The 14,318-nt window shown below is 59.2% G+C and overlaps 1 protein-coding gene across 1 annotated transcript; it reads right to left on the bottom strand.

Moving 5' to 3' along the window:
- Nucleotides 1-1,313: 1,313 nt before the first annotated feature.
- Nucleotides 1,314-13,998, bottom strand: AKAP17A (A-kinase anchoring protein 17A). The gene is made up of 6 exons (XM_029079586.2): nucleotides 13,904-13,998; nucleotides 8,343-9,143; nucleotides 5,714-5,862; nucleotides 3,630-3,870; nucleotides 1,645-2,198; nucleotides 1,314-1,560 (listed from the first exon to the last, which is right to left on the bottom strand). The coding sequence occupies exons 2-6, from the start codon at nucleotides 9,102-9,104 to the stop codon at nucleotides 1,314-1,316; spliced, it is 1,953 nt and encodes a 650-aa protein (XP_028935419.1). The 5' UTR covers nucleotides 9,105-9,143; nucleotides 13,904-13,998.
- Nucleotides 13,999-14,318: the final 320 nt, after the last annotated feature.

The raw sequence follows: 14,318 nt of genomic DNA on the forward strand, positions 1-14,318 counted from the left end.
AAGTCTCCAGCGAACGGAGAGGAGGCGATGCTTCGACGAGCCACACCGCCCGCCCCTCGTTGCGGTGGGGGAGGGAAGAAAAAAATTTTTTTTTAAAAAAAGCTACTTCTCAAAACTTTAATAAAATATAAAGCGTGTCGTCACATATCAGTCAGCGGTTCTACAAACTCCCTCCCCCCTTGAGGATCCGTGAGCCGGTTAAGGGTGTTTGAAGCAAGGCTGGGAGAAAAAGGGAGAACGCTGATTCGGTTGGACCGTCCTCTCCCGAGCGCTCAGCCACACGGCAAGCGCTCAATAAATACCACCGACGGGTCGACTGACGAAGACGCGGGCCGGTCGCCTTCTGGTTCGGGGAAGCCGGGCGGGGGAGGTGGAGGTCCTTACCGTGAGGGCCGCGTGAAAAGCGCGACCGACCCATCGTTCGCCCGGCGTCCGTCTGAGGGCCGTCGGATCGCGGCCTAAAGGGCGTGCGCGGTCTGATTCCACGGACGAGACGACCCGGGCTACGGTTTCCAAGGTTTTAATATTCTTAAATACGAAAATGGGGATCTGGGGTGTGTGGAGAAGGCTTCCGCGGGGGAGGGCGGGGGGCACCGAAGAAATGCAAACCGGAAGCAACGCCACTCGGGTCGGGATTCGAGGGGAGTTTCCGGATCTCCCGGGCTTCCTTTTCCAAGCCGGAGGGCAGAAGACGCACGTGATGGCTCCACGGCCTCGAGCCGCACGTTGCGAGTAAAAATAACTGAGCAAAATGGCTCCGGCGGGTGGGGAGGGAGGAAGAAAAATGATAAAAAACACCCACGCTAATGTTCTACTGCAGACAAAACCTGATCGATTTGCTTTCTCCCCCGCCTCGATTCATTTCAGCTTTACAAAGTCAGCCTCTCGGCGGTGACGGAGGGTGGTCCGGGAGCCTTAGGAAAGAAGTTTTCGACCCGAAAGGAGTCGGGCCCGTTTCGGCCCGTGACCGCGCGCTGTCCGTGATTGCGGAGGGGGGCCGCCCCGTCTCCGGTTTTCCCACCGGGGTCTCTTGCACCAGAGAGGCTGGTATTTGTCCGGTTTGGGTTGTCCCTCTTCAAAAACAAAACCAAAAAAACCAAAACAAAAGAAAAAAACCACCAGGGGAAAAAAGGGGAAAAAACCGAGGCGCCCTTCGATATGTCGGGGGCGGCGGACTGCGTCCGGGCGGTCCCCGGTCCCACCAAATCCGTCACCGGCCCGGAGACCTCCGCCCTGCGGGTCAGTGGTTCCCACCGGGTTGGGGGGGAGGAGGAGGAGGAAGAGGAGGAGGAGGTCGGGGAAGATGGCCGGCACTACCTCGTCCAGGCGCTCCTGTGCCTGCTGAGGGAGCGGGCCTGGCGGCGCCGGGCGGTCTTCCGGGCGCGATCCCGGCGCGGGGTGGTCCGCTCCCGCCGGGCGCCGCGGCTGCCGCTCCTCCGCCGGGGGCTGGGGCCTCGCCCGCGCGGCCTCCGCTCCTTCCTCCGCCTCTCGTCCTCCTCCTCCTCGTCCTCCTCGTCCCCCTCCCGGCGGCGGCGGTCGCCGGCCCTCCCGTCGCGGCTCCTGGGGCGCTTGCGGCGGTCCTCGTGGGGGCGGCGGGGGTCCCGGCCGGCCCGGCCCTCCGCCCGGCCCGGCTCCCGGTTGCACTTGCCCGGCTCGGCCGGGGGCGCGGGGGCGGGGGCGAGGGGGGGCGGCTCCTTGAGGGGCCCGGCGGCCTCGGCGGCCCCCTTGGCCGGCTGGGCGTTGGCGGGGATGCAGGCCAGGACGCCGGGGCAGGGCCTGGGGGGCTCGGGGCCCGCGGGCCCGGCCCCGGCGGGGGAGGGGGCGGCGGTGGCGGCGGCGGCCGCCGCCATCATCTCCCTGCGGTAGAGCTGAGCCAGGTGGCCCACGAGGGCCTGGATGGAGGGGGCGGGGTTGTTGGCGCCGCGCGGCCGGCCCGCGGCCTCCTCCTCCTCCTCCCGGTCCTCCTCCTCCCGGTCCCGGGGCTCGGGCCGGCGGTCGGCCGGGGGCAGCAGGGGCCGGGCCCGCTTGCTGAGCAGGATGTGGATGAGGCGCTGGCGGAGCTCCTGCTCCTTCCTGTGGAGGCCGAGGGCGCGCTCCTTCTCCTCCTCCACCCGCCGCAGCTCCGCCTCCTGCACCTGCCGCTCCCGCTCGGCCCGCACGCGCTCCTCCTTCTGCTCCTGCTCCGCCACCTTGGCCGCCTGCGACATCCAACGGGGACGGGGGGCGGGGACCATTCGGGGGGGGGCTCCCCACCGCCCCTTCCCAACCGACGGCGCCTCCCGTCTCCGCTCTAGGCGGCCCGGCGGGCGCAGCCCGGGGCCCGGGAGTCGGGAGGACCCGGCTTCGAATCCCACCTGTCCGCCGGGCGACCTCGGGCAAGTCGCTTCACTTCCCGGGGCCTCCGTTCCCTCGAGATGGAAAACGGCGATTGAGCCCCCAACCCACAGCTCCCTCTCGTTATCGCTCCACCTCCCTCCTACCGTTCCTCTCCAGACTCCTCCGGCGAGTCGTCCACACCCGCCGTCTCACATCCCTCTCCTCCAATTCTCTCCTGGACCCCCTCCGGCCTGGCTTCCGTCCCCTTCGCTCCACAGAGACGGCCCTCTTGAAGGTCACCCGCGATCTCCTTCCTGCCAGATCCAACGGCCTCCACTCCGCCCTAATCCTCCTCTACCTCTCGGCCGCTTTCGACACCGTGGAGGGCCCCCTTCTCCTGGAAACGTTAGCCAACCTCGGCTTCACTGACTCCCCTCCCGGCTCTCCTTCCTCTCGGGCCTCGCCTCCCCCGTCTCCTTCGCGGGCTCCTCCTCCCACCCCCGACTCTGGGGGTCCCTCAGGGCTCGGCCTCGGATCCCCGTCTATTCTCCATCTCCATCCACTCCCTTGGACAACTCCCTCGCGCCCGTGGCTTCGACTACCGCCTCTGGATCCCAACTCTCTCCCTCTCAGCCCTACGGCACTTACGTCCGTTAGTCTGTGACCGACTTCCTTCCGTTCACGTCAGTCAGTCCGTCGATGGTATTTACCGAACGCTTACTGTGTGCAGAGCGCTGGACTGTACATTCGAATTGTACATCCCAAGTGCTTAGTACAGGGCTCTGCACACGGTAAGTGCTCAATAAATACGACTGAATGGACTAAGCGCTTGGGAGTCTGCCTTCCCCTCTGTGGGCAGGAACAAGTCTAACACTTCTGCGGCGCTGGACTCTCCCAAGCGCTTGGTACAGTGAGAAGCGGCGTGGCTCGGTGGCTAAAGCCCGGGCCCAACAGTCAGGAGGACCTGGGTTCTAATCCCCGCTCTGCCACAGGTTTGCCTTGTGACCTCTGGGCAAGTCACTTCATCTCTCTGGGCCCCGGTTACCCCATCTATAAAACGGGGAGAGGAGTCCAACGTGGGACACGGACCGTGTCCGACCCGACAACCTCGTATCTGCCCCGGCGCTTAGAAGAGTGCTTGGCACGGACCACTTAACCAATACCAGAATTATTTCCGTGAATTTCACAGTGCTGCGCACACGGGAGACGCTCAATAAGTACCACCGATTGACCGGGGGGAGGAGGGAGGTGATCACCTCAAAATTCAAGGCCCGGGGGGGTGAGAGAGGGTCAATTTTTTTGATCTTTTATACCTTTGCTCTGCTCAGCAGCTCGGCAATCAGCCTTATGGACTGCAGATTCCTCTGAGCCAAGAGGAGCTTCCTTTCTTCGAGCTTGATTTTCTCTTGGAGTTTCTTCTGCTCCTCCGCCTGGATCTTCTCCAGCTTCTTCTGGTTGCGGCGCGTTTCCCGGGCCTTCTGCTTCTGTTCTCTCTTCCGGAGCTTGGCCTCCCGTTTTCGTTCTTTTTCCAGTTCCTCCAGTTCCTTTTGCTTCCTAAATCAAACGAATGAAAGGTCAAACGCCAACCGGGCCCCCGCTTCATTCAGTCGATCGCATTTATCGGGCGTTTCCTGTGAGCGGAGCACCGGACTACCCGGGGTCTAATCTCGGCTCTGCCGCCTGTGTGCTGTGCGACCCTGGGCCAGTCCCTTCACTTCTCTGAGCCTCAGTTCCCTCATCTGTAAAATGGGGATGAAAAATTTGACCCCTTACGGGACAAGGACCGTGTCCAACCTGATGAGCTTGTATCTACCTCAGCACATAAAAAAGTGTTTCTTGTCATCCTGTACTCGCCCAAGCACTTAGAACAGTGTTCTGCACACAGTAAGCGCTCAGTAAATATGAATTAATGAATGAAAAAGTGCTCGACACATATTAAGCACTTAAATGCCATCATCATCAACCCGATCGACGTGTACCTACCCCAGCGCTATCTCAGCTCCGCCACTCGTCCGCTTTGTGACTTTGGGCAAGTCACTTCACTTCTCTGAACCTCAGTTCCTTCCTCTGTAAAATGGGGATTGAGACTGGGAGCCCCATGTGGGACAGGGACTGTGTCCAACCCAATTTGCTGGGATCCACCAAAGTGCTTAGTACAGTGCCCGGCACACAGTAAGCACTTAAACACCAAAATTATGTTTTTGTGGGGGGAAGCAGGGTGGCTTAGTGGAAAAAGCACGGGCCTGGGAGTCTGAGGTCGTGGGTTCTAATCCCAGCTCTGCCACTTGTCGGCTGTTTTGGCCAAGTCACTTCACTTCTCTGTGCCTCAGTGACCTCATCTGTAAAAGGGGATTAAGACTGTGAGCCCCTCGTGGGACAACCTATAACCTTTTTTATTTATCCCGGTGCTTAGAACAGTGCTTGGCCCAAAGCAAGCGCTTAACAAATACCATCATTATCACTAGTAGCGGTAGTATGGTGCTGGTATGTAGTAAGCGCTTAACAGATACTGTAGGGAAAAAAAAGACAAAAGGGGAGGGAAGTAGGAGGCGACCGTGACCCGACCCGCTTCCCGGCCTCTGAGGTGACCGCTCCCCGACCCCACCGCTGGCTGCTGACCATTCAACCCTCCGGGAACGCCCAGCTCAATCGTCAGCCCGTGAGCCCGCCGCTCAGGGACGGAGCCTCCGGGGTCTTGGACGCTGGCCCGTGGGCGGCTGGTGCACGGACCGGGCCCGCGCGGCCGCTCGCCCCTCCCCGCCGTCCACACCGGTGATTTCCCGAGTGGCACACCCGCACGCAAATAAAGGGCGAAGACCCGCGGCCACCGGGACGCTGTCATTTCAAGAAGGTTGGAGACGTCGTCCTCAAGGCCGCCCTCGCCACTCCGAGGAAAAACGAGTGGCCTTTCCTGTTGGCCGGAAGCTTTCGGCGGGCAAGGGTTCGCGGCCGCCAACTCTACTGTACGGTGCTCTGCACATGGCAGGCGCTCAATAAATACCAGTCGGTCGGTCCATGGGACGTATCGAGCGCTTACTACATGCAGAGCAGCGAACTAAGTACTTGGGAGAGGACAAAATAACAGAATGGGGTGTCACGTTCCCTGCCCGTAAAGGGCTGACCGTCTAGAGATGCACCGACTGACCATCTGGAGACGGTTGGGCTGATCACTTAGAGACAATGTCTAGAAACAGACGGGATGATCGTCTAGAGACAGACAGGCTGACCATCTAAAGATGCTGACCGTCTAAAGACGCTGACCATCTAGAGACAAGCTGCTTGATCGTCTAGAGATGCTGAGCGCCTCGAGACGGACAGGTTGACGGTCTGGAGACGGACAGGCTGACCGTCTAGCGATCAGACCACTGACTGGCTGAGCAGAAACGCGGCCGTCTACCTCTCCTCCTCCTTCTGCCTTTCTTCCGCTTCTTTCTCCTTGCGTTTCTGCTCCTCTCGCTGCTGCTCCAGCTCTTGAAGCTTCCGCCTCTCCAGCTGCCGTTTTTTAATCGACGCATCGCTCAGATGTTTTGTGGAGTCAAAAGACACCTGGCCAACACAAAAGGGACAATAAACAAGGTGTCGGTCGGGGGGGGGGGGTGAACTAAAAACCGACCACGGAAGCTCGCTGTGCCCAGGGAATGTGTCCGTTTATCGTTATATCGTACTCCATCCCAAGTGCTTAGTGCAGTGCTTTGCACCCAGTTAAGTGCTCAATAAGTACGACTGAAGGAATGAATGAGGATCATTTCACATTGATAATAATGTCGGTATTTGTTAAGCGCTTACTATGTGCAGAGCACTGTTCTAAACGCTGGGGTAGACACAGGGGAATCCGGTGTCCCACGTAGGGCTCACAGTCTTGATCCCCATTTTACAGATGAGGTAACGGAGGCCCAGAGAAGTGAAGTGACTCGCCCACGGTCACACAGCTGACAAGGGGCAGAGCCGGGATTCGAACCCATGACCTCTGACTCCAAAGCCCGTGCTCTTTCCGCGGAGCCGCGCTGCTTCTCTAAGCATTACCTAAGGTGACGTCTAAAGTCTCCGGACCCAAATAGCTGGTCTTTTGGCCATTCGACTTTTAATTTTCCATCCCTGGGCCGGCGCAGTACGCCCTGAGAATTAGTCGTTACGTCTTCCCGAATAGGTTGGAAGCAAGGAAGCTAACACGGACATTGGAGACCGTAAGCTCGCTGCGGGCAGCGAATGTGCCTGTTATATTATTGTACTGTCCGCTCCCAAGCGCTTAATACAGTGCTCTGCACACAATGACTGCTCGGTAAATACGACTGTCTGTAGACACGCAGGCAAGAGCGAGAAACCTTTTTTCCCCTCCACTCCAAAATACCTTGCACTGTGCTCAGTTCCCTCTCTTTTTGGGAAGCAGTCTGGCCTAGCGGAAAGAGCTCGGGCCTGGGAGTCTTAGATTAGGACCTGGGTTCTAATCCTGGCTCCGCCACCTGCCTACTGTGAGATCTTAGGGGAGTCGCTTCACTTCTCCGTGGCTCAGCTCCCTCATCTGTAAGGGGGATTAAGACGGTGAGCCCCATATGGGACAGGGACTGTGTCCAACCCAAGTGGCTTGTATCCACCCCGGCGCTTAGTACAGTGATTGGCACACAATAAGCCCTTAAGAAATACTACTTGAAAAATAAAGAAATAAATAAAAGGTATTTCTGACTCCCTGGCGTGGGCTCTATCCACTAGACCTCGGTGCTTCTCCACCCACAGTCTTGCATTCTCCTTCCGGACCCGACATCACTAGACTGGAAATGCCTTGAGAGCATCCTAACCCCAGGCGAGCCCACGCTCCCATCCCGACGGTGACGGATCCGACTCTTCGGACTATCACGACTTCAGCCGGAGAGGAGAGGGATTTGAAGTTGGCCATCGATCAGTCAGTAGGATTTTCGTGAGCCCTTACTCTGCGCGGAGCACTGTACTAAGCACTTGGGAGAGCATGGGCCAACAGAATCAGCACACACGTTCCCCTTACTGGGATGAGCTCAAAGAGCAGCACGGCGTAATGGGAGTGTCAGTAAAGGCCAGGGAGTCAGAAGGTCATGGGTTCGAATTCCCGCTCCGCCACTTGTCAGCTGTGGGGCCTCGGGCAAATCGCTTTACTCCTCCGGGCCTCATTTCCCTCATCTGTAAAATGGGGATGGAGACTGAGTCCCAAGTGGGACAGGGACTGATTTGCTGGTATCCACCCTGGTACTCGGTACAGTTCATTCATTCAATCGTATTTATTGAGCGCTTACTCTGCGCAGAGCACTGTACTAAGCGCTTGGAACGTACAGTTCCTGGCACGTAGTAAGCACTTAATAACCAGGATTATTACAATTATTATTATCATCCATCATGAATGCCGGGGAGGATGGGGAGGGGATGTGGACAAGTTGTGTGCTCCCAAAACAAAATTTAGAGGTCTCCGCTGGGAGACTAGAGGTGGTTACTTCAAACCAAAAAGTTAACATTTCTTCAGGTGGGTGTGCGAGGGGGAAAAAAAAAAAGACATTCATCAGCAGGAGAAGTGAGCCCTCCTAATAATGACTGTGATATTTGTTAAGCGTTTACAATGTGTCAGGCACCCTACCGAGCGCTGGGGTGGAAACAAGAAAACGGGGTTGGACACGGTCCCTATCCGAGGAGGGGCTCACAGTCCCCATCCCCACTTTCCAGGTGAGGGAACCGAGGCCCTGAGAAGTGATGCCCAAGCTCGCCCAGCAGACGGGTGGCGGAGTCGGGATTAGAACCCACGACCTTCTGCCTCTGGGGCCCGGCCTCTAGCCACACCGCCGCGCCGCTCCTCGACTGATACGGCCACCCAGGACGGGGACGGATTCGTGGAGGCGGGGAGTCGGGAAGAGCCGCTAAAAGATGACGGATCTAGCCAGGCTCTTCCTACGCTCCGAGTCCCGTACAAGATCGTCCGGGCCCCGTCCCACGTGCGAGCCGGGGGGGATCTACCGGGCGCCGACCGCGTGCGGGGCGCTGCGCTGAGGAGAACCGCCCCCGCCCCTCACCTTGATGTTGCAGGCCACGGCCTTGCCGTCGTCGCCCTTGTACATGAGCTTCATGCCGCGCAGGGCGTTCATGGCCCTGACGAAGCCCGCGTACTCGCGGTACTGGACGTAGGCCTCGAAGTTCAGGTGGCCGCCGAAGCTGAAGGTGTGGAAGTTGCGGCCGGTCATCTCCTCCCGGTAGGGGTCCAGCATGGGGATGTCCACCGTGCGGATCTCGCCGAAGGCCTCGAAGACCCGCACCACCACCGCCTCGCTGGGCTTCTCCGAGCCCGACTCCTTGCGGGCGAACCACTTGCAGGGCAGCCCGCCCAGGTGGACCGTGTCCGGACGCTCGCCGGGCAGGGTCTCGTTCATGTCCTCCGCGTCGCGGAAGAAGGAGTCCCAGTCGTGGCGCGTGGGGAAGTCCGTCTTGAACTCGGCCGCCCGCACCTTCAGCGTGTCCGAGAAGCCGCTCAGCTTGATGGTCTTCCCGTCCAGCCGGGCCAGGAAGGGCTGGATCAGGCTCTTGTTCTCCACCTCGCCCTCGAAACGGATGAAGTCCATGGTGCTCTTGGAGATGCGCAGCGTGGAGAACTGGTGGGCCTGGACCATGGCCTTCAGCCGCTCCATCACCTCCCAGTTGGAGATGGACTTGCCCGGCTGCTTGAGCTGGGGCAGGGCCACGCTGATGGTCATCTTGGTGATGGGCTTCAGGTAGAGCCCCTGCGGCGGGCACAGCTCCACCGCCTCCGACGGGTCGTGCACGATCGTCGCCGCCGCCATGGCCCCGCCGCCCGGCCCTGGCCGGCACACGGAAAGCGCCTGTCGACGTGGGAGAGGGAGGAGGGTGTCCATCAGCGGGTCATCGTGGAAGCCGAGAGAGAGAGAGAGAGAGTGTCAATCGATAGGGAGTTGTGGGAGGATAGAGAGGGGAGAGAGGGTCAACCAACAGGTGAGTGTGGGAGCCCAGGGAGGGTCAGAGAGAGAATGGAAGAGACACACACAGAGGCGCGCGGAGGATCAATCGACATGTCATTGTGGGAGCACCGAGAGAGAGTGTGAGGGTGTGTCAATCGACAGGTCACTGTGGGAGCAGAGAGAAGAGAGGAAGAGAGAACAGAAATAGAATGAAAGGGGGGGGGGGTCAACTGACAGGTTGTTGTGGGGCGAGAGGGAGAGGAGTCAATCCACAGGTCAGTGTACCCTATTAAGCCCTCCTTTCTTTTCAACCAGTTAAAAAAAAGAAGCCCTCACTACAATCCAGGGACTGTACGGAGCGCTGGGGGAGATACGACCTAAGCGGGTTGACGGCTCAGTCTTCACCCCCATTTTACAGGTGCGGTCGCTGAGGTGCAGAGAAGTGAAGTGACTCGCCCAAAGTCGCATGGCGGAGGAGAGAGAGGAGTCAATCCACAGGTCACTGTACCCTATTAAGCCCTCCTTTCTTTTCAACCAGTTTTAAAAAAAAGCCCTTACTATAAGCCAGGGACTGTACGGAGCGCTGGGGGAGATACGAGCTAAGCGGGTTGATGGCTCAGTCTTCACCCCCATTTTACAGGTGCGGTCGTTGAGGTGCAGAGAAGTGAAGTGACTCGCCCAAAGTCGCATGGCGGAGGAGTGGCGGAGCGGGGATGAGAACCCAGATCCTCTGACTCCCGGGCCCGCCCCGGCTCTTTCCACTAGGCCACGGACCTTTCCCCGGCTCGCTCTCGACCCTTGCATCTAGTGACCTTGTGAGCATTTGATCCTCGCCGCGCCCTCAGCCCCGCAGCACTTGGGTAGGAAGAGCTTTAGACTCTATGCTATAAATGACTTCTTTATTTCAATTAATGTCCACTTCCCCCGCAGACTGTAAGCTTGCTGTGGGCAGGGAACGTGTCTGCCCGCTCAGTTGTACCTAGTAGGCGCTCAATACATACCACTGATTGAAGGCGGGGGGGGGGGGAAAGGTCTAGCCGGATTGGAGGAAGCTGAAAAGCTGCTGCTGGGAAGTCCAGCCACGGAACAGATGGACTGAGGGTTTTTTTAATTATTATTATGATATAAAAGGCCCCGGGACTCAATTATCTGAGCCCTCGGGAATCGACCACAAAGGACACAGAACAAAGGATCGGTTGGACCCTTTGATCCAAGGCGTAATAACCGTTTAGCTCCGAGAACAGGACGACCAAGTTATCGGCAGAGCCGATCGGCGCTTACAGATCCGCGTCGCGCCTGGTGACGGGGTCTGGGGGCTTGGTCTGCTGGGTCGAGGGCTCCTCTCCTTGCCGGGGGGGAGAAAAAGAAAGCACAGGAGAAACCACCGAGATGCACACACCCCGTCGGCTCGTTGGGGGCAGGGAACGGATCGTACTGGACCCTCCCGAGCGCTCGGTCCAGTGCTCTGCACACCGTAAGCGCTCAGGAGATGCTGCTGAATCCCGGCCAGATCGGTGCTCGTCGCCGCTTCGGTTGCCTCCTTTAATCGTCATCATTATCATCAGGTGTCGTTGAGGCGTTTCCGATCCGCAGCGACTCTACGGATATATTTTCTCCAGAACGCAATTCTTCCGTTAAAGCTGGACGTTAAAACAGCCGTTCTTCTCCCTTACTGTGAGCTTGGATTCTAATACCTGCTGCGTGACCCCGGGCAAGTCACTTCACTTCTCTGGGCCTCAGATTGCGTATCTGTACAATGGGGGAGGCCATACCTGAGCCCCACGTGGGACAACCTGATGACCCTGTGTCTACCCCAGCGCTTAGAACGGTGCTCTGCACGTAGTAAGCGCTTAACAAATACCAACATTATCATCTCCCTTCTGCTTAGACCGCGGACCCCACGTGGAACCCGTTTATCTTGTGTGGACCCCAGTGCTTAGTACGGTGTTTGGCACATGATAAACCCTCAACAAAAGCGACAACGAACATCCCTAGGCCCTCTATTTAATCAACTTTATCTATCTACACGTACATACGTGTGTATGTTTAGGAAAGGGTATATACGTATGTGACATATATATATAAATATGCGTATCTATATATATTTTGAGCACTTATTGTGTGCAGAGGAGCGAACTCGGCGCTTAGGAAAGTACCGCAGAGAAGGAAGACATAAATCCTGACCACAAGGACTTTACGGCCCGCGGGAGGACACAGACCCTGTGGAAGATCAGGGACGGGGCGGGGAAACAGAGCAAGACGGAAAGGAGTCAGCAGGGAACGCGCCCACCCGCTCGGCTGCGGTGTCCTCTCCCAAGCGCTTAGTACGGTGCTCGGCCCACGGCGGGCGCTCAACGGGGGACCCCTGACTGATCGACCCATCCCTTCCTTCTGCTCTTCCAGGCACGTAGCCCCTCCCTACCCGCCCATCGTCTAAACGATCGGCTCCTCGCGGAGACGCTGATATCCCGGGCTCCCCGGGAGGGCGGTCAGCACGGTGCTCTGCGCGCAGCAGGTGCTCCATCAATCCCGTGGGGCACTTTAGACACACAACACACACGCGCACCGTCACACCTATGCCCCCCCCCCCACCTCCACACACGACCACATCCACACCTCCATCAACGCACACACACACACACCTCACAACCCCGCACACGTCCATCGCCCCGTCCACTGATACGCTTAACCCACAACCACACGCACACACCACACTCCAACTGTCACCCGCCCACAAGCACACTGCAAGTCACAACCTACCCCCCCCACGCCCACCCACTCCCCTACACACACCCACCCACCAACACACGCCACCCAGCCCCACAACCCTCCCCGCCTCCCCACAGACACACACACTCCCCACCCTCCGTTTAAGCGCTTACTGGGTGCCCGACGGTGTGCTGAGCGCCGGGGTTAGTGGCGGGGGATGGGGCTCCCGGCCTTGGGCCGGGCTTGGGGGCTGAGCAGAGGGAGGCCCGGGGCGACTGAGCCTCTGGCCCAAGGTGAGGGGGCAGATGAGCGGCGGGGCCGGGTTATCCGCGCACGCACAACTGTCCCAACCGGTTGGGCGCACTGGCCCCGCCGCACCTCCGCACAGTGCACACACCCCCCCCCCCCATTCGTGTCCCCCTCGGCCCCCAGACACCAACACACATCCACACACACGTATCGACACCCCGGACACACACACACACACACACACACACATCTTCGTCACCTCCGAAACACACAGGGACACAGGCCCCTCACCCCCCAGACACACACACACACACACATTCAAACACACAGACACATCTTCCTCACCCTCCAGACACACACACACATTCAAACCTCTAAAACACACATACACACACACACCCTCACCCCCCAGACACATGCACACACACACACCCCTCAGCCCTCCAGACATACACACACACACACTCTCTCACCCCCGACATACACAGACACACACACACTCTCTCACCCCCCCAGACACACACACACACACACTCTCTCACCCCCCGACATACACACACACACACTCTCTCACCCCCCAGACACACACACACACACACACTCTCATCCCCCAGACACACACTCACCCCCAGACATATACACACACACTCTCTCTCTCACCCCCCCAGACACAGACACACACACACTCTCACCCCCCAGACGCACACTCACCCCCAGACATACACACACACACACACACACTCTCTCTCGCCCCCCAGACATAAACACACACACACACTCTCTCATCCCCCAGACATACACAGACACACACACACACTCTCTCACCCCCCCAGACACACAAACACACACACACACACTCTCTCACCCCCCCAGACACACACACACACACACACTCTCATCCCCCCCACACTCACCCCCAGACATATACACACACACTCTCTCTCACCCCCCCCCCCCAGGCACACACACACACTCTCACCCCCAGACGCACACTCACCCCCAGACATACACACACACACACACACACTCTCACCCCCCCCCGACATAAACACACACATACACACTCTCACCTCCAGACATATAAAGACACACACACACTCTCTCACCCCCCCAGACACACACACTCTCTCTCACCCCCCCCACACACACTCTCACCCCCCAGACACACACAGACACACACACACTCTCTCTCACCCCCCCAGACAAACACACACACACACACTCACCCCCACAGACACACACTCTCAGCCCCCCGACTCACACACACACACACTCTCACCCCCCCGACTCACACACACACACACACTCACCCCCCAGACACATACACACACACACTCTCACCCCCCAGACACACACACACACACTCTCTCTCACCCCTCAGACACACACACACCCTCTCACCCCCCCCAGACACACACACACACACACTCCCACCCCTCCAGACACACACACACACACACACTCTCACCCCCAGACACAGACACACACACTCTCTCACCCCCCAGACACCCCCCCCACTCCCCTCACCCCCCCAATAACAGATCCACCCCCCCCATCTCCCTCCCACCGACATTCACACCCCTGACACACACACACTGACACCACACACACTCTCCCACATACACACACAGGACGGACAGCCCCCTCCCCCATTCCCCCCCGGGCCGTGTGCGCGTGTGGGAGGAGGAGGAGGACGAAGGACTCACCGGGGCCTTCCCGCTGGCGGGGCGCCGGCCCGACCCCCGACCCTTGACCCCCGACCCCCGGGAGCCCGTTGGCGTCGGCGTTGGCCTCCGCCGCCCCCTCCCCGCTCACGTGACCCCCGCCCGCCCCCTGCGTCTTACGCACTTCCGCCGCGCGTCAGCCAACCGGCGCCCCCGACGCACGGACGTCCTCCGGCCCCGCCCCCGACGCCCGGACGCTCCCCCCGGCCCCGCCCACCCCCGGCGCGCAGCCGCACTAAGCCCCGCCCACAGCTCCCCCTACAGGCCGGCGGAGGGATAACCCCCCTCCGGGGACCTTCCCCCCCCTCCACCGCTGCCCTAAGAGCAGGTGGAGCCGCAAAGCCTCCTGGGAAAAAAGAGGGGCCTAATAATAATAATGTTGGTATTTGTTAAGCGC

Source organism: Ornithorhynchus anatinus, chromosome 15, assembly GCF_004115215.2.
Source record: "Ornithorhynchus anatinus isolate Pmale09 chromosome 15, mOrnAna1.pri.v4, whole genome shotgun sequence".
In the NCBI taxonomy this organism is placed as follows: domain Eukaryota; kingdom Metazoa; phylum Chordata; class Mammalia; order Monotremata; family Ornithorhynchidae; genus Ornithorhynchus; species Ornithorhynchus anatinus.

What these genes read in the sequence shown, in the direction of transcription:
- AKAP17A (XM_029079586.2), bottom strand. Translation starts at nt 9,104, where the DNA reads ATGGCGGCGGCGACGATCGTGCACGACCCGTCGGAGGCGGTGGAGCTG. An exon ending in AGGCAGAAGGAGGAGGAGAG is followed by an intron (nt 3,871 to 5,713) that starts GTAGACGGCCGC and finishes CGTTTGATTTAG; the next exon opens with GAAGCAAAAGGAACTGGAGG. An exon ending in CCCCCGGCCGAGCCGGGCAA is followed by an intron (nt 1,561 to 1,644) that starts GTGCAACCGGGA and finishes CAAGCGCCCCAG; the next exon opens with GAGCCGCGACGGGAGGGCCG.